Here is a 25676-nt window from a genome sequence, read left to right as displayed (position 1 = left end):
AAAACAGTCCACAATGAGCAGGTGAATTGGTAATAGTTGAGGGTATCATGTTTGGGTGTAAAAGTGCTTCTCAGTCTTTTTAAGCAAAGATGGGTCATGGCTCATCACTTTGTTCCAAATATCTTGAGAGAATTGTCAAACAATTAAAAAATCAAATTTCTCAATGCAAGATTGCAAAGCATTTATGCCTTTCATCATCTTCCATACATAGTATTGTCACAAGATTCAGGGAATCCAGAGAAATCTCAGTCTGTGTTGGGTAAGGCAGTAGACCTCTGTTGAATGTGCGTGACCTTTGAGCCCTCAGATGGCATTGCACAAGATACCATCATGCTACTCTGTCAAATACAGCCACATGTGCTCAGGAGTAATTTGGAAAACCATTTTCACTGAACACAGTGTGATGATGCATCAAGAAATGCCACTTGAATCTCTATTACGCAAGGAGAAAGCTTTACATCAGTTCTATGTGGAGATGCCGGCGAGTTCTCTGGGCCTGAGCTCATCTCAGATGGTCTAGAAGAAAATGGAAATGTCTGCTGTGGTCAGATGAATCCATGTTTCAGCTTGTCTTTGGGAGAAAATGGAATCGAGTTATCAGTCCCAAAGACGAAAGGGACCAACCAGACTTTCACCAGCGACAGGTGCAAAAGCAAACATCTGTCTTGGTATTGAGGTGAATCATTGCAAACGGTATAGGTAACATGCATTATTGTGAAGGTACCATTGACATGGAGGCATATATTTGCATTGTACAGAGACATAAACTGCCATCAAGATGACATCTTTCCTGGGAAGCAAGACAATGCCAGGCCTCATTCTGCACGTGCTACAACTATGTGGTTTCTAGACACTCTGCAGTCTGCACCATAGAAGGGATGTGCCTGCCTGTTTACTGCAGTCCAGATATGTCTCTTATGGAAAATGTATGACCCATCATGAAAAGGAGAATCAGGCAATGATGACCACAGACTGTTGAGCGGCTGTCTTGTATCAGACAAGATTGGACAAATATTCCACTAGCAAAACTCCAACAATTAGTATCCTCAACTCCCAAATGATTAAAAAGTGTAATTAAAAGGAAAGGTGATGTGACACAGTGAAACATGTAAACATGTCTCTGTCCCAACTTTTTTGGGGTGTGTTGCAGCCATCAAAATCAAAATTTGTTCATATTTACAAAATACAATTATGTTGGTCAGTGAAAACATTGGAAAACTTTTCTTTGTACTTTAGTTTTAAAAAAGGTTCAAAAGAATGAACAAATAACAGATTCTTGATTTTATTGCATTTTACAAAATGTCCCAACTTTTTCTGATTTGGGGTTGTATGTGACCCTTGGCATTAGTATTACAAATCTGTTTATTAAAATTTAATGAGGAGTCCATAATTACCCCTAAACTCTTTACATGATCTTCAATCTTTAGGGACAAGGAAACTAAATGATCAGGAAAGGTAGGTGAGATGGGAGAACCTACAATCAAAACCTCAGTTTTACTCTCATTTAATTAGAGAAAGTTTAATCTTACTGTAACATTCCTGTACTTTGTTCAGCAAACAGGTATTACAGTATCTAAGAGATCATGAGCATAACAGTGGTATGCAATACTATACTTCCGAAAAATAGTGCTTAGAGGAAGCATATACAGAGAGAACAGCAATGGTCCCGAAATCGACCCCTGAGGAAGACCAAAAACTAAAGGGGAACAATGTGGAAGAAAAGTCTCCCAGATTCACAGCAACTATACTGTCTTTTAAATATGAGGCAAACCACTGAAGGCCTGTACCCTGGACACCAACCCAACACTACAGACAGTTGAGAAGAATCGCATGGTCAATCGTATCGAAGGCAGCGCTTAGATCCAATAAAACTAGAACAACGTGATCCTGAGTCCAACGATAATAATATATAATTAGTGACCTTGAGCAATGCAGATTCTGTGCTGTGACAGGTCCTAAAGCCAGACTGGAATGTGTCTAAAATATCAAAAGTATTCAAATATGAATATAGCTGTGAGTAGACCACTTTCTCTACAATCTCGGAGATAAAAGGCAGTTTAGAAATAGGTCTATAGTTGTTATATACTCTATGATCCGAATTAGTTTTTTTTAACTAGGGATGAAGAATTGCATGTTTGAAACTGTTTGGTACTACTCCACTCATCAAGGAGCTGTTAATTATAGCTGTTAGGCTAGGACTCACAGTAAGACAAACATCTTTAAAAAGACGAGTAGGGAGAATATCCAGTCTGCAGCTACCTCCATTCATTTTCAAGACAATATCTGCCAGCTGCGCTGATGAAACTGGTTCAAAGTTAGTGAAAATGTTAGACAGCGCAGGATTGATTGATGAACAGGAATGTGAAGGTACAATTGCACTTCATTTTTTGAGTAAAAAATAATAAAAACTCTCTTGTGTGGCATCTCTCATAACATTCCTTGAGGGGTTTAAAATAGAATCAATTACCGTATTTTCCAAACTATACGGCGCACCGGATTATAAGGCGCACCTTCAATGAATGACCTATTTTAGAAAATTTTTCATATATAGGGCGCACCGAATTATAAGGCGCATAAGATACTGCAGTCAAACGTTTGACTGGGTTTGCGTTATGCATCCACTAGATGTCAACAAATGTCAACAAAACAGTCAGATAAAGTCAAACTTTATTAAGCGCTCTGACAACTCCGTTCACTCCCATGGTAACGTTGTTCAAACGTTAAAGGAAAACTCCGGTCAATTTTAACATTGAGCTCATTTTTTTGTAAATTTGGAGTGCTGTCAGTACAGATAACAACGACAAAAACCGGTGTTGCCTACACCGTGTTATCCTCTTTTTAAAATTTGCACCCTGTTGACTTAAACGGGAAAAGTTTTAAACCTGCTTTTAGCCTCTTAACAACCTTAATGTGTCATTACAAGTGCACAGCCATGTGAGTGAACACAGTGAATCTGACTCCAGTAAATGTGAAAGATAATGAATAAAAATTATGTTTATTCAGCCAGCTCACATACCCGTATTTTCTTCCTGTTTTCGGTCGAAGTCCACAGTAGGCGATTGTCGAGTTCGCGCGCGCGATCATTGGTAACTAAGCAACAGTGGAGACTCAGACTGTCAGCCGATGACGGTGCTGTGTGGTGTTCTCTATGTGAGAATATCAGCTCAAATGGATAGTTCGGATTCGGATAGTTCATCCGAATCAGATGTTGAACACGTGGAGGAGGTTTGATCGCGCGCGCGCGAACTCGACAATCAACTACTGTGGACTTCGGCCGAAAACAGGAAGTAAATACGGGTATGTGAGCTGGCTGAATAAAGAGATTATTCCTGCCTGCAGCCTTCGTGAAAGCTCGGATCACAGGAGACTGATATATCAGCCCAGGCATCCACGATCCATTGCCAGATAGTGGCGTAAGTCGGCCGGCGCTATCTCCGCGTCTTGGTGAACGTGTGTTCACCATCCATATATAAGCCGCTCCGCATTATAAGGCGCACTGACGTTTTTTGAGAAAATTAAAGGCTTTAAAGTGCGCCTTATAGTGCGGAAAATACGGTATCTCAAACATTACTTTTGGCCGCTTTGCATTATCTGAAATTACCTTGGAGAAAATTTAAATTTTTTCATCCTTTACTACTTCTGATAGTTAGCCAGGGACTCTTTTAACATCTCAAACGAAACCTGAAGTTTCTCTCCTCCACTTCCGTTCAGCTTTTCTGCACTCTTGTCTAAGAGAGCAGGTAACATTGCTTAGCCAAGGTTGAGAAGTTCCCTTATGAACTTCTTTCATTTAAGAGGGGCAACATAATCTAAGGCAAGAGTACATGACTTAGTAAAAACCTCAACCAGCACTTCAGTGTCCTCTCCACCTACGACTTTGTCAAGTAAAGTCAAGTCATCTTAATTTATATAGCGCTTTTAACAATGTAGATTGTTACAAAGCTGCTTTACAGTGATAATAGGAAATTAAAGTAACGGAGATTGTTTTGGCTTCATGACAGCTCTAGAATAAAGTTATTTTCCAGCTAAAGTTAGTTTTAATTGATTCACTTCCGTCGCAACGATCATTAGTTATTAACTTAGGGGCCGCTGACACAACACCATTTTAACAGAAAACTCTTAAGTTCTCTCTACGCAAACAGTAAAAACGCAAACCTGTGAGAACGCTGATGGCGTGCTGCACATGCGCATTAAGAGTTAATTCTATACGTATGCGCATTTGAATATATGTGCGCAGGCACGCAGTCCTTCCCTAAAAAAACCAACCCTCAACGAACTACTTGTCTGGCCTTAAAATTTATTATACAGAATTTTAGCGCTTCGGCGTAGCCTTGTGAACCGGAATTATCCCGACAACAATTATCTGTACAGAGGTAAAGGGAAGGAGGCCTTCACCGGGAGGGACTAGTGACACTTCAGGACTGTGTTGTTGTCGCGTCCATGCGCAGGTCCTTCATCAGATCTGGATATGGCCTGGATCTGGCGGACTGCGGTAAACTTGGGATAAACAGAGAGACTAATATTAGCGTAGATGCCATTCTTCTTATGATGTAACGAGTACATCAGGATTTATGGGAAGTGTTCCCGGTTGTCTGTAACATTTGATAAATAAAATTCAGAAAAAGGTTTTGCAGTTGAAGAATTGATGGACCTAGCATAATGTTAAGGCTGAGAAGAGGTTGAATGCATATAAGAACAAACAACATCGAATACCACTGAATAATGTTATGAAATGCTTTCATCTGAAACCACCAAATTAGATACAGAAATACCAAATGATAACACAAGATCTAGTGTATGACCTTTCTTATGAGTTGTGTGAAATTAAAAGACTCGATAAGAGAAAGAAATTTATTAACCAATGGCTTTGATGGGCAGCATAAATGAACATTATAATCCCATAGGCCCAAAAGTTTATCACAGCAAGACACCAATTCAGAGAGAAAATCAGAAAAATGCTGAATGAAATCCTTAGGGCCTGTTCACATATCGCGTCTTTTGCGCGCTCAAGTTCATTATTTCAAATGTAGGCGTGCGGTATGCGCGCTCATAATGGAAGCTCGTTTTTTCCAAGCGCGTCCGTGCCGCATCGAGATAAAAAAATCTCAACTTTTCAGAATGCCGCAAGCGCACCATAAGCGCACCGTAGGTGCACGTGACAAGAACCAACCGGAGCGCAACCGCCCTAGCGATTTGGAAAAAGGAGAACGTGGCACGGCCAGCGTTTTCTACGCGTTTTTAGGCGCTATATGTGAATCGAGCCTTATTCAGTTTAGGAGGTCTATATATCAAAACACAGAAAAAAATATCCAGAGTATCAATCTTTAGTAACTGTACCTCGAAGCTCGAATAGATTTCTATGGATAGTAATCTGCATTTAAAAGTGTCTCGGAAAACAGTGGAAACACCACCTCCTGGTCCTGTGGTCCGAGGGGTTCAAAAAGTCACAGCCTGGTGGTGTCAACTCACCCAGAGCCATCTGATCGCCAGGATTCAACCAAGTCCAACGAACACGATGTTAAAAAGTAATTCAAAATAAAAGCCTTGTTTGATATAGAACGTGCATTTAAGAGACCCATGTTTATGGATGTAATTTCTCTTTTCCAACGGGACACTGGCAGTATATTGTAACGCTAAGGCCCCATCCACACTACTGCGTTTTAGTTTAGAAACGGATAATTAAAACGAATACGATCTCCGTCCACACCAGCGTTTTAGCTGCGTATTAGAATTGATCTCCGTCCACATTAAAACGACTGAAAACGCGGATCACGTGACCATTCACCAACACTGGGCATGCGCGTGCCGGTGTAAACACAACTTCATTGATAAAATTATCCCACCATGCTCTGGGTTAACCCCAAACCGAGGCTCCATGTACGGTCAACGCCGCCGCTGCACGCAGGAATTGTCACAGATCGCTCGAATAACAGCTTGACTCCGGCGCATGTAGGCAGTTATAGTGTTGTAAAATGCAGAATTTACTTGTACAACAGCTGCTAGCAAAGATATACGCCATGACTGATGACACCCAATCATAGAGCCGAGCGTGAGCCTCTACTACGTCATCGTTTCTAAAGTCCTCCGTTTTTACCCGTCTACACTAAAACGCCCTCCGGAGATTCAAAACGAAAAACGGATCGGCAGCGTTTCTAAACTTCTCCGTTTTGGGTCTCCGTTTTTGCCGTTTTAGTGTGGACGGGAGGTGCAAACGTAGCAAAAGGTCTCCGTTTTTAAACAAAAACGCAGTAGTGTGGACGGGGCCTAAGATTGTTGATGCTTTTAAACACTTTTTTTGCAACCAAAAACAACCATCATTTAGTTTGAGACATGTTTCACCCCCTCTTTATCCACATTGTGAAAGACTTGTGAGAAAGTTGAAAGAGTACGTCTATACAGGAAAATGTTATTTTTAATGCAAGTTGGACTCACTTAGCATTCATGCGTTTCAGCCTCTCAGAGTCGGTCCCTTTTTGTTTTTTGCTCTCGAGAGCCAGGTAGTTCTCCTTCTGCAAGGTCTCCCATTTCACCAGCTTGTTAGCCTCTCTACCCTTCAAATGAACGGCTATTAAAGAGAGACAAATTCACACAAACATTTACATTACGTCATCTTTTTTAAAATCTGCTTTTTGAACTATAATCAAATGGGGGGGGGGGGGGGGCTCGTACAGCCGTCCACCCCGGCCCAGGGGTTTCGGGTCACACTAGGCATGTTTAGTTTGATTATAACATGTTTTGTGCGAATGTTTACAATAATTTACCAAAATGGTGGATTTTGGTGGATGGCATTTTGCAGAGGTTTCTTTTGATGAAGAGGTTGATGTGGGAGAGGATGATGAAGGGTGGAGCGAGATTTGGACGAGAATGATATTCCACTATTAGATTATAGCGCTGAAACTTCCAGTATGTGTCACTGCGCTCCTGAACCTTAGTGAATGTATAGCTGCACAAACAGACACAAGGAGAAGAGAAATACATGGATGGATGGATCATTTGATGGCTACATACACCAGATGAATGAATGAACAGAAAAAGAATACCTGAATATGGCAATAAGCAGGTTGATAAGTAGGATGTTGGTGACCAGTAGGAAGATGACCAGCAAAATGACCACAAGCCAGTTGTGGCTGGTGTCTCTACATGGCTCTTTCCCTTCATCAATCAATGTGACATTATCTGTGCAGTCCCTATCCCAATACTCGCCAGCTTAACACACACAAATATACAATATAGTTAGTGGATGCTAACAAAAACTTAATTGTAAAGTGAAGTGTAAATCAGAAGTGAGCATACTGTCTATTTCTTCCAAAGGCATGTGTCCAAATATATACAAATATGGTCTGTACAATACTCGACGAAACGCTCTGGTAGGGCTTGGATCGTATGTATATAGTAGAGCTTGATTGGCCACTCCATACGCACTCAGCCACACCGCCAGGAAGAATAAGAAGAAGAGCGCATCCTTTATCTGTGGTTCAGAAGTATTTTTCAAGTATTGAATTTTTTTTTTTTTTTTTATATCTGGAATATGTTTGACACACAATGGAATTTTAGTATCTAATGTAGTCAATAAAGACGTTTATTGCACAGAATTAATGATCAATTAAACCATTTTCAACTCTATAGATAGAATCTGTGAGATAATGTTGATTACCACAGAACATAATTTCAACTTGTCCCTCAATTCCTAATATCAAACAAAAATCATGGTATAACAATAATATAACACTTTATATTAAGGTACACATATTCACTATTAATATTACTAGCACATTATTATATGAAAACTATGTTAATGGTCTATTAGTTGTAGAATATGGTCATGCAGGATAATTCATTAACCCTTTATGACCTGCCATAGAACAATTCCACCAGAGTATATCTTTGTATTTATACATGCTGTGCTGTCATTCTTTTGAGCATTTTCATATGCCATACATCAAAATAATCCTTACTCTCCCAATTTGAAGGCTATGTTTGTAAAAAATCAATAGTAACTAGATAAATATCTCAAAAGTGCAATAAACAAAAAGAAAAACTATTTTAATTATTTATTTTTTACATATTATATTCAATAAAAAAAATGGATAAATGTCAACCTCAAACTTGTCAATGTGAAAAACGTGCATAAAACAATTTAAAACTATACAGAATTGATTTGAACTGTTTACATAAATTAGTTAAGATACACTCATTTTTACACTCATTCAAAAAAAGGGAGGGGAAATGCCATGTAAAATATTCAATTACATTTGTGGTCAAACAGATAACATTTTGCTTTTGAATTTTGATTGAACATTGAATTGGTTAAAATATAAAATAAATAGATGAGCAGACGTATAGTTCATCGTCATCGGACGCAATTAGTATTTCCAAAACCTCCGCGTCCGTGTACTTTCGTTTAGACATAACGTTGCGTGCGTGCGCGCACGCGCGTGTGTGTGTGTGTGTGTGAATGTGCTTGTATTTGTGAGTGTCTAAAGGAGAAAGAAATGATAAAATAAAGCAATGGTAAAAAGACAATAACGATAAGAAGGAACATATAGCAAATGGGAGTCAAACTTGTGATTTTTTTTCCCCCAAACCACTTTAGCGGAAATCCCGCCCTGCAGCCGATTTTATTGGTTTAGGTTACAGTGACGGGTAGGTTTAGGGATCAGTGTTTGGTGTAGGCAATCTGTACAGTGATTGACATGACCAATGAAAACTTCAGAATTGGCTGCAGGGCGGGATTTCCGCTGAAGTGGTTTGGGGAAAAAAAATCACGCGAGTCAAACGCATGGTCAAATCATAGGCAGTAAAAGAAATGGACACAGCGACCCCGTTGATTTCAATGGAGAGAGTTGAAGCCCAACATGGGCACTCACTTCCTGATAGCCAAGCGCACTGCGCAGGCTCAAACTGAGCTTGACGACGTAGTTGTCACGTGAGCAACCGTACTGACCTTCTAGTAGCTGTGCCGGGACAAATCTAAATTGAAATCTGAAACAAATCTGTTGTTGAAATATTTTGTCCCGTTGCTTTTATGAACTCTCTATCTATGGGCTTCTCCATTGACTTTATGCCTCCATGTCCACCCGATTGCCTCATAGACAGTAAACGATTCCCCACGAGCTTCTACTTCTGTCTATACGGTAATTTCTCGACTGTGCGACAGAGCGTCCCGTGGTTATGACGCAATCGTTAGCCTATTTTTACAAGAATGGCTTCTACGGGGCCATAACGTAAGATACAAAGTAATGGAGCCTTTTATACATTGTCGTGTTTCTTTAGAAATAAATAATGGACAAATGGAGTCTTTGGACACTTCAGATGTAAAGTTATTCGCTGTCAAAGTGACGCCAAAATGAATGGGAGTCAATGGGATGCTAACAGCAGGTGATAGCCAGCTACAATGGCGGCCCCCGGAGGCAGCTTCAACTTCCGGCTGATGGATTAGCCCCTTGGGTCAAATGACGCAGCTTGTGACGTCACAACATGCGACACACCCGGGGGTCATAGTGCACAGAACGTGATACGTCAATGAGCCATCGGAAGACGTAACTATCAATCGCAGATCTACAGAACATGTGTGCAAAGACGTGCAATGCATTTTTGTGTTTTTTTTTGTAAACGCATATTACGCAGTTTGTACAGACTGATTAGAGGGTGAAAACAACGCAACATGGGCATGTTGGAGGCTTGATCTGAACATGTTACATCTCTGGTTTTGTATGCAAAAAGAATGATTGAGCTAGCAATTTGGTTTCAGTTTCTATAGGCTTATAAACAGACACACGCAAACGGGAGCGCCGGCTTATTAACTTAAAGGGTTAATTTGTGCTTTATAAGTATGAATGAACAGCCAATATGCTAGATATATGCATGCTAATAAGCATTGAGTAAATAGTGAACACGTGTACCATAATACCAAACATTTTAACAGAGCTGTAAAGTTTTAAAAGTCTAAATCGTCCTTTTACCTCTTTAGGCAGAACCGTACAAAATGCTTCTGTTTGTCTCACCATTTTGACAAGTATGATGATTTTGGGACCCAGCTGTTTATGAACAGCGAAAATGTGAATGAGTCGGAGTGTGAAGACCATGTAGTCAATACACAGTATACCACGTCCCATGCTGTATGACGATTTGAACATCCTGAGACAGACACAAAGGCACACATATACAGATGATTACACAAACATGTAGTAGAAGGTATGATGAATATTTAGTAAACAATAACTGCTAAATTGTGACACCATAGCCTGCTACTAGAGTCTGCAATACTTCAAAAGTCTTCATGTATCATGTGTTTTTAAAATATAAAAAGGAAAGGTCTATTAAAAAAAGTATGTTAAAATATTACTGTATATACAGTATATATATATGTGCAGGCTTTGTATATTTGATTAAAAACAGTAAAAAAAACAGTGATATTGTGAAATATGATTTACAATTTAAAATAACTTTTCTATTTAAATATATTTTTTTTTACTATTACACATCCTCCAAAAATATGTGTGTGTGTGTGTGTGTGTGTAAATAGTTGTGCTAAACTCTTTGTGAGTATGTGATACAAAGTTTTATGTAATTTTTAACAATTTATAACATAATCAAAGCTGAATTTTCAACATCATTACTCCAGTCTACAGTGTCGCATGATCCTGCAGAAATCACTCTAATATGCTGATTTGCTGCTCAAAAAAACATTTCTTATTTTTAATCATGTTAAAAACTTTTTTGCTGATAAATATTTTTTATGAAAACTTGCAGGACTGTCACGCCCATTTCACACATACTCGTTTGCAGTGCGTATACGGTGCATATTTTTTTCCGTACCCATGTTAACAGGTTAGAGCTTTCACACTGCACGCAGATGCGGCCCGGCGATCCGTCCCAGGTGCGGTGCGTATACAGCAGTGCAGAGATCGTTTACGCACCGAGTCTATTTATGCTGTGCTGCACGCGCTGAATTAAAGTGACAGCGCATAGTTCGTGGTCAAAATGAACACAAATTGACATGAAAATTTAGTAATTTAATCATAAATGCATTTAATTAAATTAAATGAACCTCTCGTATTGCGTAAGTTGCTTACGCTACAGGTAAAGACATCTTTTCTCGAGATATTGAAGCCAAAAATTATCCTTAATTTTTCATATATTGTCAACGCAGTGCAGCAGCCAGCAGACCTAGAACAGGCTATCTTGTGTGCCCATTGGCTGCCCTGCGGCAATTGCTGCAGCCTACCACTGAGCCTTGCGCGTGACGTCGCGCCCACTACGCGTCACAGCCCGCCAGAAGGGGGGGTGGGCTGCCTCACTGATTTCATCATCTTCAGCGAAGCTCTACGCATCGCTGGACTTTGAGAGAAGCCATCCGCCGTCAAAACTAGCGACCAGCACGCAGAGGACAGGGCCTGAAGAAGCCGGCCGTCTTCAGCCTTCCGTGCCTGCTACGCCATCCGGCGTCGAGTATCCTTTTGTTTAGTGCTTTTACTGTGAGTCTTCGACGCCGCGACGCTCACTCTTCTCTAAAAGAGCGCAAGCGTTTTTATAAAAATGCCTCGCCTTTCCTGTGGCTCGTGCAGAGCCCCGCTCAGCGCCGGAGACCGCCATGTGATTTGCGCTCTCTGCCTGGGCCCAGACCACGCAGCCCTCGCCCTGGATTCGGGAGGCTGCGTACACTGTGAAGCGCTTCCGTTGTCGACCCTGCGGGCTCGACTCAAAGCCTTCACCACGGCCGCTGTCACTCCGCCCTCCGGACCGCGCAAGAAGAAGCCCCGTTCGCAGAGGATACCGGAGCCTGAGGTCACTGTGAAGGGCTCGCCGGACTTCATCCCGCCAGCCTCTCTCTCTCCTTCTCCGCCCCTCCCGGACGCGGAGATGTCGGCTTCGACACTGCCGCCTCATGGGACGAAGCTGAAGGACCTCAGTGACAGCTCTTCCATCCTGGCATCAGACAGTGAAGAGTTGTCGAGTTCTCATCACTCCGCCTCCTCCTCGATCCAGGAATCCAGCAGGACTCGGGCTAGCGTGGACGCTGAGCTCTTGCGCCTCCTGTCCTTCGCAGCGACGACAGGGTGGCCGCCCTAGATCACGCTCGTACAGCCGTCCACCCCGGCCCAGGATTGCGCTGAAGCCCGAGCATGCGAAGCCCTCCTAGCTACAGCAGAGAGGAAAAGACGGCTGGGTCTCGATGCGGCCGGACCGCCGTCGAAATATCTCGTCCTGTCAGTCCCCTCAGAGAAGCCTGCACACAACCGCCGGCAACCCAGAGAAATCTCAAAAAGAGTATAATTTCTGGCAAACCGGCTCACGCCGATGGTGTTTTAAGAGTAGAAAAAGTGCCCAAAAAGCAGTGCTCACCCCTACACAAACACGGTGCCCCACGTGTCTCACACACCCAAAAGAGCCCACTCTCATAAAGCTGGCAGAAGCCGCTCGAGTGATAGATGCAGAGAATGTGCCCATAGAATTGTGCTCACACCTACTCGCTGCCTGCTCTGTTACACGGCAACAGCCTCACAGCGGCCGAGTTATGAATGTAAGTCACTTGCCCGCCCGCGAGCGCTCACGCTTACTGACAAATTCTTTACCCCAGGCTCCGCTCGCACAAAATATCATCACAAAATGTTCCCCATTCCAAGTAGTCGGGTCATCACAAGTGATACAGTCTCCGCTGTCAGCGAGCCGCCGTTCCTGACATCCGAGGGCGCGAGCGCCTCGCACACACCTCCGGTTCAGTTTCACGAGCCCGCGATGAGCGGCGATCAGAACCCGGAGTCCATTCTGCCCCTAGCTATACATGTAAAAGCATGGGAGGCTATTCCAGGAGTGTCAGAATGGGTGCTGAGCACTATAAGTCAGGGCTATTCGCTTCACTTCGCTCGCCATCCCCCTCGCTTTCGAGTACGGACCGAGACGAAAGTGAAAGCGGATGTAGCACATCTACTCCGCGCAGAAATAGCCACACTGCTGTGCAAAGGGGCCGTAGAACCAGTACCTCCTTCTCTGAGTGAGTCAGGCTTTTACAGCCGCTATTTTCTCGTACCCAAGAAGGACGGAGCTCTAAGACCTATCTTAGATCTGAGATATTTGAACAAAGCTCTCATGAGACGGCCGTTCAAAATGCTCACGACCAGACAAATTCTCACGCAAATTCGCCCGAGAGACTGGTTTATTTCTCTCGATCTGAAAGATGCATACTTTCAGATTCAGATAGTCCCCCGTCACAGGCCATTCTTGAGATTCGCCTTCAACGGTCGGGCATATCAATACACCGTCCTCCCGTTCGGCCTGTCTTTGGCACCCCGTACATTTACGAAATGCATGGACGCGGCTCTCACCCCCTTGAGAGAAAAAGGGCTGCGAATTCTGAACTATTTGGACGATTGACTGATTCTAGCGCAGTCAGAGATGGAACTGTAATCTCACAGAACTGTTCTTCTCAGTCATCTGGAAAGCCTGGGTCTCTCGGTCAACTGGACCAAGAGCTCATTACTGCCCAGTCAGTCAGTTTCCTTTCTAGGAATAGAACTGGACTCTGTGGCTATGACGGCCCGTTTATCGACACAGCGTGCGCGCCGTGTTCGACACCTGGCCGCATCTTTCCAGGAGGGCAGCAGCGCTTCTCTAAAAACATTCCAGAGAATGCTGGGCTGTATGGCATCGGGCCTCGGCTGTGCTTCAGCTGGGCCTGCTGCGCATGCGCCGGCTACAGCGCTGGCTGAACGCCCGAGTGCCTCACCAGGCTTGGGCTTCAGGTCGCAGCCGGATCAGAGTGACTCAGAGCTGCGTTTTGGCTCTGCAGCCTTGGTTAGCGGCTGACTTGTATCAGCGGGGTGTGACAATGGGAGCTGTCTCGTACCGAAAGGTCATCTCGACGGATGCCTCCAACCTAGGTTGGGGCGCACTCTTCGAGGGCAGACCGGTCTTTGGCCTCTGGTCAGAACAAGAGAGATGTTTCCACATAAACTGTCTGGAAATGATAGCGGTCGAGAACGTGCTCAGGCGCTTCCTCCCATTCATACGGGACGGCCCAGACAAGCTATCCAGGGACCACGGAATGGCCCCTGCACCCCCAGACAGTCCAGTTACTGTGGCGCCTTTTTGGCAAAGCGAAAGTCGACCTGTTTGCATCAAAAGACAATGCTCATTGCCTGCTGTTCTTTTCAAAGAACGAGGATGCGCTGGCCCAAAACCTGGCCCAGCCTCCCTCTTTATGCTTTCCCTCCGGTCTCTCTGTTACCACAGGTAATCAAGAGGATCAGGGAAACGGGCCACACGGTGCTCCTTATAGCCCCGCGATGGGAGAACCAAATCTGGTTCCCGGAGCTGATGCGGCTGTCACACACAGCTGTAGCGCTGTAGCTTGGCCGATTCCGGTGAGGAGAGACCTCCTCTGTCAAGCCCGCGGCTCAATCTAGCATCCCCATCCAGAGCGCTGGTCTCTGCATGTATGGGTAATCAACGGATACCCGTTGTCTTGCCAGAAGGAGTGATGAACACGATTACGCAATCCAGAGCTCCCTCTACGAGGCGGCTTTACACGTCTAAATGGTCGGTGTTCTACAAATGGTGTGCCGATAGAGATCTAGACCCACGAATATGTGGGGTCCCGTGGTTGCTTGGCTTCCTTCAAGAGCTGTTGGATAAGGGCAGGTCCCCATCCACGCTTAAAGTATAAGTGGCATCACGCGCAAGGCTCAGTGGTAGGCTGCAGCAGTTGCCGCAGGGCAGCCAATGGGCACGCAAGATAGCCTGCTCTAGGTCTGCTGGCTGCTGCACTGCGTTGACAATATATGAAAAATTAAGGATAATTTTTGGCTTCAATATCTCGAGAAAAGATGACTTTACCCGTAGCGTGCAATACTCGTTTAATTAAATACCACTATTTTTCACAGTCATCTTTTTACTTTAAGACCGGGGTAAAGCAAGGAAAACTACAATTTACTTCAACAAGGCGACATAATGAACGACACTCATCTCATTCGTGGAGGTGGAAAAACAAGTTCTTTGTGACATGCAAGATTTATTTATAAAGATTTAAATTATGCAAATGAAAAAGGTATGAGTCTGCTGTTCTTGTCAATTTTAAGTTTTAATTTAAAATGTTTGTGATTTTAATATAAGTACATGGTTAAATTTTACCACTTGCTTGAGCAACTTAATATATATTCTATATAGAAGTAATGCATTGAATAGCCTATATGTTGTTCAAATTGTGTTTAAACGTCTATTAAAGAGTGTATATGTGTACAAAGAGAATCGCACTGGTGACAAAACTTTTTTTAAATAAAAGTTGCTGGTAACCTCTGGATTTGAAACACAAATGTTTTTGTGGTACAGCCGCGGATCAGTTGCATAGTGCAAACACAGCATATGTGAAAGCACTATAGCGCGTGCTGCTCCTGTACCGTAGCTATATGCACCGCATACGCACTGCACACGGAGTATGTGTGAAACGGGCGTTAAGGGCTATTACCTGCAGCACAGACCAGCAATGAAGAGGGAGATGGCAAGAACATCACACTTATTCCACACATCCTTAGCATACAGCATCAAACTCCGAGTAAACGCCTGGGAATGAAAAGCAGGAGAAAGTAGAATAAATGGATGGATTAATCATTATACTCAACTGAAAAACTTATTGTTTCACTTGCAGTGTTGGGGAAAGTTACTTTTAAAAGTAATGTTATATTATAAATTACATTGTATTATATTATATTATATTATGCAATATTGCGTTACTCCCTAAAAAAGTACTAATTGCATTACTTAATTACTTATGAAAAGTAAAGCTTTTAATTATTAAATGTATTTACTTTTTCTCACCTGGGATGAGCTCGCTTGTTTGTTTTTAAATAACAAGAAAAAAAAAGTTCTATTTTTTGCAAAAGTGAAGGAACTTTCACACCAGAAGTCAAATGAATCGCCTCAGGCTGAAGGAAATGCAAATTCAAGCCTGTACAGTAGAGGGTGCAGCATAAAACAAACCTTTCAGCTGTGCTGCCCATTCTGGATCACAGAATCACAGATATGTGAGAATATCTGTAGTCTAGAACTACAATAACATGTATGAAACTCAAAAACTATAGTATCATGTTTACACTGTGCACAAAAAGCCTCTGCACTTATCCAACTTGAAGGCAAGAGAGCTGTCACTCAATAAATGGGAAAACAAAAGTAACTTGAATTATTTATTTGAAAAAATATCTTTATTGTAAATTTAAAAGTAACGCATTATTTACTAGTTACATGAAAGAAGTAATCTGATGACATAACTCGCATTAGTTAATGCCGTTAACCCCACAGTGTTTCCTCTAGGATTTTTTCCAGCCGTGGTGGCAGGCCCATTTCGCCAGGGGGAGGGGGCGTGGCCCATGAGTGATATTCCCATTGGCCACGCCCCCTTATCCCAGGTGTTAAAACCTCCCCTAAGCATTATAACATGAAAGGCGCCAATAATAGCGGCAAAGCGATTATGCGCATCCCGTGCGCAGAATGATGCACTTGAAGCAACGTGAAGTCACAGCGTGCAGCGCTTCGCATTGAAAAGTTCAAAGCACAAAGCGAAGAGATTATATCTATCTATGCTTAATGTATTATATCTATGCAACAGTTTATTGAGCCTTTTCTTTTAACAGTTTTAAATTTCAGTTAACTTACAGTGCACATGAAGAACAATTCATAGTGCTCTCTAATCTAGTGCTGTAGTAACAGACACCCGGGAGAAAGGAATATGATTTAGAAAGCGCTATAAACTCCAGCAAGATAAAGTGATTTTATGCAAACCATAGACCTTTATCTACAAATAAAGTATAATAATGGGAACATTGATCTTGAAGAGAGAGTCATCGTGTTACTGTCGTAACCGAACGTGACGTGCTGTTTGAATGCTGAATGGAGAATGACTGAGGAGAGATGAGTTTCCATTAACTTTAACTTAACGACTTAAATATAAATTTTTACCTCACATTATGCTATTGAATGACTTTAGAAGTCTTGGAATATAGTGTGAAAACTCTATGGTGCTTTACAATGTTTTGTATGCCTTTAGTGGGGCTTAACAATAACACATACAATATCGGACCGAGAAGCTGCAGCCGTGGCGGGATGATTTTAGGTGTGGCGGCCCGCCACGGCAGAATGAATGTAGCGGAAACACTGCCCCAACACTGATCACTTGTAAGCTGATTTTTTACAAGTGAAGCATCCGTGTCGGCACCTACCTCTCGAATCTCCTCACACAAGATAGTGAAAACCCAGAAATACAGCACGTACTCCGAAGGGGCAGGACCATAAGGGGGAGGTGGCTTGAAGTCGACCAATAGCACATAGGCGTACAGAAACAGGAACAGGAAGTACATCAGAACGTTGCCGATAAATGAAGTGACAGGAGCGTACCAGTACTGCCTCCAGCGGGAAAAAAGAAAGGGCTCCTTAGGTTTGACATGTGCAAAGGTACCTGTTACAGGAAGGAAGAAACAGGGAAAAGTAATAAGGGCAACCAATTTCAGTCAACTCGATCAAATAAAAGACCAAAAAATGACAATTAATGAACAAAATTGTTCATTAACCCATGGGTTTCAAACTGAACAGTCAAACCTTTTGTTGGTCGTCTGATATGATCCTCTTGCTCTGCTTCACTGCTAAATATCATAAGAAGATCACAGATAAAGGTATGTTTGTCTACAGAGATCTTATATTTATGCATGATGTATTAAATAAAAGCTCATTTACTGGTGTTTGATGTCATTGAAGGAGAAGACAGTTTCTGTGTGGTGACAGTCTGTTACTGAGGGTGGAGGTACCATCACCAATTTGTCTTCTGCGTGACCCTCTTTCCTGTGAGAAATAAAAATCTCGGTCACTCCTAATAAGCAATACATTACATACAAATGTTAAACTCACAGCTTGTAAAAATATAAGTATTAGTTAATTATTCACTATTAGTTAGTGATTTCCACATCACTGTGTGATGTTCTGCTAATTCATTTTCCAGGTGTTACTTAATTTGTTTCTTTTCTGAAATTAAAACAAAATGTTTTCTTGGGAGTGTTGTACAGTACCTGTCATGTTTGAAAACATTATTTATTTATTTTATAATTTGAAAGAAGTCTCTTCTGTTTACAAGGGCTGCATTTATTTAAACAAAAATACAGTAAAAGCATTTATATTGTGAAATATTATTACAAATTGAAAGAACAGTTCCCTTTCAAGGGAACTCGAGCTGCGTCGAGACGCGGTGGGAACGCCCCTGCGTGATTGCGTCGTGAAGCACGTGTATAATCAGTCCAATGGAGAGACGAGACGTCATAGGCGGGTGACGTCATCGACCAGGAAACTATAAAGCACACCTGAAAACAGACCGCGCAAGCTTCTGTGCCTTCAGCAAGCGCTCTGTGTGATCTTGTCTCTGTCTATTTATTGTTGTTTGTCCACAAGCATATATATATATATATATATATATATATATATATATATATATGTATATATATATATTAGACAGGAGTATGGAGAGCAAACAGCCTTGGATCGTGTGTTCGTCTCTGCCCTCGCTTCATTACGAGTGGGTACACACGCGATTCATGTGTTGTCTGTTTGGGAGTGGAGCATGCACGGTCAGCTCTAGTAAATTGGGTCTGACTGTGTTCATTCATAAATTCCCGACGTGTAACATATGCACTATCGAGAGTTTCAGCTCTGCTCTTGTTGGCTTTCTTCTCGAGGGAAGAAAGTCAATAAAGATTTGGCTCGGATCTACGCGTTTGCCGAGGCAGCGGGTAGATTATGGGTCTGCAATAAAGATTCTGTGACTGGATCTCGGATCTCGCGTGTGCCGAGGCAGCGCGTAGATTACGGGCTGCATAGAGTCGTGGCTCGGATCTCGCGTTTGCCGAGGCAGCGCGTAGATTACGGGTTTGCAATAAGAATCTATTGGCTCAGATCTCGCGTTTGCCGAGGCAGCGCGTTGATTATGGGTCTGCATCTCTACAATAAGAATCTATGGCTCAGATCGCGCGCTTGCCGAGGCAGCGCGTAAATATAATTTATGGGTCTGCATATCTGCATAATAAAGTGGCTCTTCTCACGTTTGCCGAGGCAACGTGTAGATAAATGGTAGCTAATATGCACAGGGAACTGAGTAGACGGGAAATTTCCCTTTCTCTCGTTCTCTTATGATTGTTTGAAAACTAATTTTGTATTCTTTATTGTTTGAGATTATAATATGAGGTCTATATTAATACACTATATTCAGCCTTTAAACTAGACCGTTTCTACTTGTCTGGTTGATATTTGGCTGTATTTAATTTGAGAAAATTAAATATGTAGGCCTACTCATCTAATCTTTGAGTTAAATGTCTGTATTTATTGGCTATTCAGCTTTTTCATTCAGACCGTTTCTACTTGTCTGGTTGATATTTGGCTGCATTTAATTTGAGAAAATTAAATATATAGCTACTCATCTTATCCTTGGAGTTAGATGTCTGTATTAATATACTATTCAGCTTTAAGCTTTTTCATCCAGACCGTTTCTACTTGTCCGGTTGATATTTGGCTGCATTTAATTTTTGAGAAAATTAAATATGTATTCATCTTATCCTGGAGTTAAATGTCTGTATTAATATACTATTCAGCTTTTTCATCCAGACCGTGTTTACTTGTCTGGTTGATATTTGGCTGTATTTAATTGAGAAAATTAAATATGTACTCATCTGATTTTTGAGGAGTCATTTATTTCTGAGGAAATAAATGGTTGTTCCCAAGAGGAAATGGATAACACCTCATTATATGGTGCACATCTCCCTTCGGTGCCCTCCAGCGAGTTCTAGTCTCAGTGTCTGACTCGCAGAAGGGGGGTTTAAGAGGGGTCAGTTCGGTTATTTCCTGCCGGTCATCCATTTCAGGACGCCGGATTGGCTTCTCAAGCTATACTAGAGACCAGTCGCGAGAGGCTGGTTCCTTTTAGTAGTCTTAGCCATAGTCATTTTCAGATAAGACATAGCCATAGTCATTTTCAGATAAGACATATCTGAGGATAGTTGTTATCTCGAAGTAGGCTTCGACTAAGAAGAAGTCCTGATGCCGAGGCTATCTGGCTTCTGAGGGTGGCCCCCTCCGGGCAGAGACGGGTTCGAGAATCCGTGTCTCCTCGGCGCCCTCTGGGGGGCGACTCTCTGAGGAGGGTCGCAGCGCTGCCAGTTCGGTTGTTCCCTGCCGGTTCGCCATTCAGGGCACCGAGGTGTCAGCGTCCCCAAACGATCCTCCGAGGAGGGTCGTAGAACAGTCAGTTCGGTTTTCCCTGCCGGTTCGCCGTTACAGGGCACCGAAGTGGCTGTTCGAACAATACCAGAGGCCAGTCTTGAGAGACTGGTCCCCTTAGTAGATTTTCTGGCAGCGTGGAAGCTACTGCCAAATATATCTCGTTGGGTCCTGCTCACTATAGAAAAGGGTTACAGAACTCAGTTCGGTTCTCATCCACGCATATTTCTAGGGGTCCTCCCTACGGTGGTGGATCCCGAGCAGGCTCTGGTTATGTTATCATTCCTGAGAAGCGACTCTCTGAGGAGGGTCGCAGCACTGCCAGTTCGGTTGTTCCCTGCCGGTTATCCGTTTCAGGGCACCGAGGTGTCAGCGTTCCCAAACGATCCTCCGAGGAGGGTCGTGGAACAGTCAAGTCGGTCGTTCCCTGCCGGTTATCCGCTTCAGGGCACCGAAGTGACTGTTCGGTTAAATCCAGAGGCCAGTCTCGAGAGACTGGTACCCTTAGTAGATTTTCTGGCAGCGTGTAAGCTACTGCCAAATATATATCATTGGGTCCTACGCACTATAGAAATGGCTTCAGAATCCAGTTCGGTTCTTCCGCCTAGATTTCTAGGGGTCCTCCCTACGTGGTGGACTCCGAGCAGGCTCTGGCTATGGAGCAAGAAGTACAGACTCTTCTGCGAAAGGAGGCTATAGAAAGGGTTCCTCCTCCCAGTAGGGAGTCAGGGGTTTACAGCCGTTACTTCATTGTTCCAAAGAAGGTTGGATGCTTACATTTCAAACAGATTGTGTCACAGATTCAGTCCGAGGACTGGTTTGTCACGATAGATGGAAGGACGCGTCCTTCCATGTAGCCATCCGTCCTCCACACAGGAAGTCCCTGAGGTTCGCTTTCGGGGGCGAAGTGTACCAATATCGGGTTCTTCTCTTCGGCCTAGGTAAAACTAGGCCAGTCACTCACTGCGAAACAGTTTTAGAGACTGGTGGGTCTCATGGCAGCTGCGTCCAACGTAATAACTTTCGGCCTCCTGTACATGAGACCCCTGCAGTGGTGGCTCAGGACCAAGGGGTTTCTCCGAGGGGAAATCCGTTTCGCATGATCAAGGTCACGCGGCGATGCCTACGTGCCTTAGTCATGTGGAAGAAACCTTGGTTCCTCGCCCTAGGCCCAGTGCTGGGGGCTTCTTGTCGACGCGTAGCTATCGACGGATGCTTCCCTCACAGGTTGGGGGGCGATCATGAGTGGTCGCTCGGCGAAAGGACTTTGGCAGGACCATCTACTTTCTTGGCACATAAATTGGCTAGAAATGATGGCGGTGTTTCGATCTCTCTCTCTCAAGCACTTCCTGCCAGACCTGAGAGGTCACCATGTGCTTGTCTGCACAGACAACACGTCGGTGGTCTCTTACATAATCCAGGAGCAGACATCCTGTCGAGGCAGGGGCCGAGGCCCGGGGAATGGAGATTCCACCCCGAGGTGGTGGAACTCCTATGAAAAACTTTGCATCTTAGAGAACACACACTGTCCACAATGGTTCTCATTCAGTCAGCCAGCTCCTCTGGGGCTGGACGCTATGATGCAGACGTGGCCGAGGTCACGTCTGTACACATTTCCCCCGATCTCTCTGCTCCAGGGAGTTCTGGAGAGAGTTCGCCGGGACGGGGCCCTTCTAAAAAATCTGTTATTAGCCCAGTGTTGGCAGGCCCGAGTATGGTTCTCGGACCGAGGGTCTCTCCTCGGCGGCTCTCCACTGGAGATTCCGCTCGGGGGGACTTTTTCTCTCAGTCGAGCGGGTTGATCCTTCCCCCCGCCCAGAATTGTGGAAACTTTGGGCTTGGCCTCTGAGGGGTTGTTGAGACCATCCTCATCTCCAGAGCTCCCTCCATGAGGAAACTCTACACCTTGAAGTGGAAATTGTTTACTTCCTGGTGCGGAGAGCACCAGCTGGACCCAGTTATCTGCCCTGTGGTTGCAGTGCTGGAGTTCCTGCAGGAGCGTTTCTCCGCAGGTCTATCCCCCTCCACACTAAAGGTGTACATGGCAGCCTTAGCTGCTTACCATGTCCCTTTAAGTGGTGTATCCTTGGGGAGACACCCTGTAATACGTTTACTTCGCGGCACTGTGAGGCGTCTGACCAAGATACGAGGAGTATGGCTGCCTTCTTAGTGTGCGCAAGGACTTCACACAGAACAGGCATTTGTCGTATGGCGTCATGAGAGTTCCCACCGCGTCTCGACGCAGCTCGAGTTCCCTTGAAAGGGAACGTCTCAGGTTACGTATGTAACCCTGGTTCCCTGAGAGGGAACGAGACGCTGCGTCGCCCTGCCATACTCCCTGCATGCCTGTGATCGACTTGCTTCGGCCTATCAGAAGCTGGCGCGGTCTGTTTTCAGGTGTGCTTTATAGTTTCCTGGTCGATGACGTCACCCGCCTATGACGTCTCGTCTCTCCATTGGACTGATTATACACGTGCTTCACGACACAATCACGCAGGGGCGTTCCCACCGCGTCTCGACGCAGCGTCTCGTTCCCTCTCAGGGAACCAGGGTTACATACGTAACCTGAGACGTTTTCTATTTGAATATATTTTCAAATGTAATTTATTTCTGTGATGCAAAAAGCTGAATTTTCAGCATCATTACTCCAGGCTTAAGTGTCATGTGATCTTTCAGAAATCATTCTAATTTTCTGATTTGATGCTCGGATAACATTTCTTTTTTACAATTGTTATTATCAATGTTTAAAACAGCTGTGCTGCTTGACATTTTTGTGGAAACGGTGATGCTTTTTTTCAGAATTATTTGATACACCGTTAAATTAACAGCATTTATTTTGCATTTATTTATTCAATTTATTAAATCATTATTAAATAGACATATTTTGTGACATTATAAATGTCTTCACTGTCTCTTTTGAAATAAATGCAGCCTTGGTGAGCATAACAGACTAGAAAAAAAGGTTGTTCAGGTCTTTTTTGACCCAGATGGGAGCTAAAAACCTTTAAAATGTAATCTTCAAGTTTGTTCAAAATTCTTTCAGTTTCCCCACAACATTGGATCATATGTATGGAATGTCAAAATTGTGTATACTCGAGCTCTGTTTGGGTCAAATTTCTGCAAATATTAGCAATGGATTTTAGTTCTGTGATGATTTGTGGCATTAGTTGGTTTGTCTCTTACTCCATCCTGTCAAATAAAATGACCAACATTGGTATTAACAATGAAAAATACTTCTAATGCATTTAGTAATCTTGGTTAATGTTAATTTCAACATTTACTAACACATAAAAGCAAAAGATTTATCAGTTTACAATCACAATATTTAACAGACCTGTGCTAACATCAACTAACAATGAGCAGTTGTATTTTTTATTTACTAACATTAACAAATAATAAATGCTGATGATCTGAATTAAAATGATCATTGTTAATGTTAGTTAATCCATTAACTAATGTTCACTAATGCGAACTTTTTGTAAAGTGTCACCGGAAATTTACATGGTTGACGTACTGACCTGAATTTGATGAGGTTGGTGTAGCAGAGAGGAGGAATGACCATAGTCAGAGCAAGTTTCCAGAGCTCAGTTCCTCTCTCCATCTGACCCCACCAGATCTGAGACAGCAGCGACTAAAAAAAAAAAGAGACCGTTTAAGAAAAAAAAGGGAAAAAACACTTACCTTGTTCAAAACCAAACAAACAATGTTATTAATGACTGTTTGCATGTCAAAAGACCTGTACTCCATCGTGGCTGAAGAAAATACGGGCGTCAGCAGCCATGGCCATCTTCAGACAGGTGGCGTCACCCCACATATCAGACTTGCGAATCAGTAGCTTAAAGGAATCACTGGCTTTGGTTTGGTAGCACATGCTAAACACATCTGTCAAAAAATGCCAGGGAAGAAAACAGAGGGATTTATCACTAGAACATTTATAAGATGCCAAAAACCAAATATTTTCACGCATCTTACCGTGAGCCATATTCTCAAACTTCTGGGCCAACTCCTTAATGGAAAGCTTGGCCTCTGTCTCAATCCCCTGTTTAGACAGCTCCCTCAACAGTTTACATCCTCCCAGAGCCGTCAGTACAGACTCGCCGCACTGAGAGAGAACAGCAGGACAGATCAGAGAGATGCTGTGCAGAACATTTCCTTTGATACATTTTTTATATATACGGCTGACAAATAAGGTTTCCTCAATATTTTCTATTAATAAATACTGTAAGTAAAACTAAAATTGGTCATTTTAAATGCTCAAAGTTGAGACATTATACATATATAAAAATATAAACCTACAAATTAATTTTCTATTGAGCTTTTCTCAATACACGGGTTTCAAAGCATTACAGAAAATCATGATGTTGATGCCACATAGTTGCATTTAGAAGATTAGAGCTTGCTGATAATATAGTTAATCTAGAAATAATACAGTGATAACAATTTTGCAGCAATCAAGCAGTTGCTTTTTGCTATATAGTGTATATTGCTGGATGTAAACAGATAATGTTGGACATACTTTTATATCCAGCTTTATATAAAGAGCTGGGGGAAAACGGTTACATTTTAAGATTAAATAAAAGTCAAGCAGTTGAGATTTGCTATATACCGGTAGTATAAATAGTTTTATGTGAGTGTACCGTATTTATGCAGGTAAATTTAAAAATAAAAAAGTCAAGGTTTATTATTGAGGTTTATTAAATAATATATATCGCTTTAAGTGAATCATCCAGGTGGATGCTGCACATTGGTGGTGGTTGAGGAGATTCCCCCTTCTATGTGAAGCGCTTTGAGTGTCCAGAAAAGCGCTATATAAATGTGATGAATTATTATTATTATTAATTGAGTATACTGTATGTATGTTGATAAAGTTGGATAAAATACATATCCAACTTTATATGCAGAACTGTGCGATAATACAATTTGCATCTTGCAACAATATAAACAATCACACACCCGAAATGTATGATATTCATTTTGAGGTTTGCTAAAGATCTTACTTTTACAGTTAATACATTTGGTTGAATGTTAACTTTAAGTGAGCTTTCATGTAATCTAAAAATAAAACAATTAAATATCCAATATGACCAATAATGACAGAACATAAAATCTCTGAAATCACTCCATAAATGATACATGATGCATCCCTAACAATGTGACAATAACTCATCAGAAGCATGTTACCATTTCCCAGCAGAAGATGGCCATCTCACTGCGGTTCTGCAGCACTGCCCAGATGAAGAGACATAACCACGCGTGCTGACATTGCTGCTTCCGATAGCTACACTCCCCCTGCAGGACCTGGCATGCTTTCTGAAGGGTGGTTTTTAAAGACATTTTATTTTTAAGGACTGAGCAGACATGGAAGAATGGGGGGGATGGGGGGGGGGGGGGGGACATAATACATTTCTAAGGTACTAGATAATAAGTCTGGT

At 42.7% G+C, this 25676-nt stretch overlaps 1 protein-coding gene across 1 annotated transcript in view; it reads right to left on the bottom strand.

Moving 5' to 3' along the window:
* Nucleotides 1-6428: 6428 nt before the first annotated feature.
* The window catches only part of LOC130080588 (transient receptor potential cation channel subfamily M member 4-like), a 40056-nt gene continuing 20808 nt past the window's right edge, over nt 6429-25676 (bottom strand). The window contains exons 13-25 of the mRNA XM_056246015.1: nt 25426-25554; nt 24217-24346; nt 23981-24126; nt 23755-23875; nt 17722-17821; nt 17587-17630; nt 17158-17446; nt 15464-15544; nt 10005-10137; nt 7294-7468; nt 7041-7206; nt 6762-6943; nt 6429-6565 (exon numbers count right to left, since the gene is read on the bottom strand). Coding sequence (XP_056101990.1) covers nt 6429-6565; nt 6762-6943; nt 7041-7206; nt 7294-7468; nt 10005-10137; nt 15464-15544; nt 17158-17446; nt 17587-17630; nt 17722-17821; nt 23755-23875; nt 23981-24126; nt 24217-24346; nt 25426-25554 — 1833 coding nt within the window. The remainder of the gene's footprint in view (nt 6566-6761; nt 6944-7040; nt 7207-7293; nt 7469-10004; nt 10138-15463; nt 15545-17157; nt 17447-17586; nt 17631-17721; nt 17822-23754; nt 23876-23980; nt 24127-24216; nt 24347-25425; nt 25555-25676) is intronic.

Source organism: Rhinichthys klamathensis, unplaced genomic scaffold, assembly GCF_029890125.1.
Source record: "Rhinichthys klamathensis goyatoka isolate OS25496 unplaced genomic scaffold, OSU_Roscu_1.1 h1tg000035l_1, whole genome shotgun sequence".
Taxonomy (NCBI): domain Eukaryota; kingdom Metazoa; phylum Chordata; class Actinopteri; order Cypriniformes; family Leuciscidae; genus Rhinichthys; species Rhinichthys klamathensis.
Note: the sequence above shows the minus strand (reverse complement) of the source record. Positions and strands in the feature narration are given on the sequence as shown.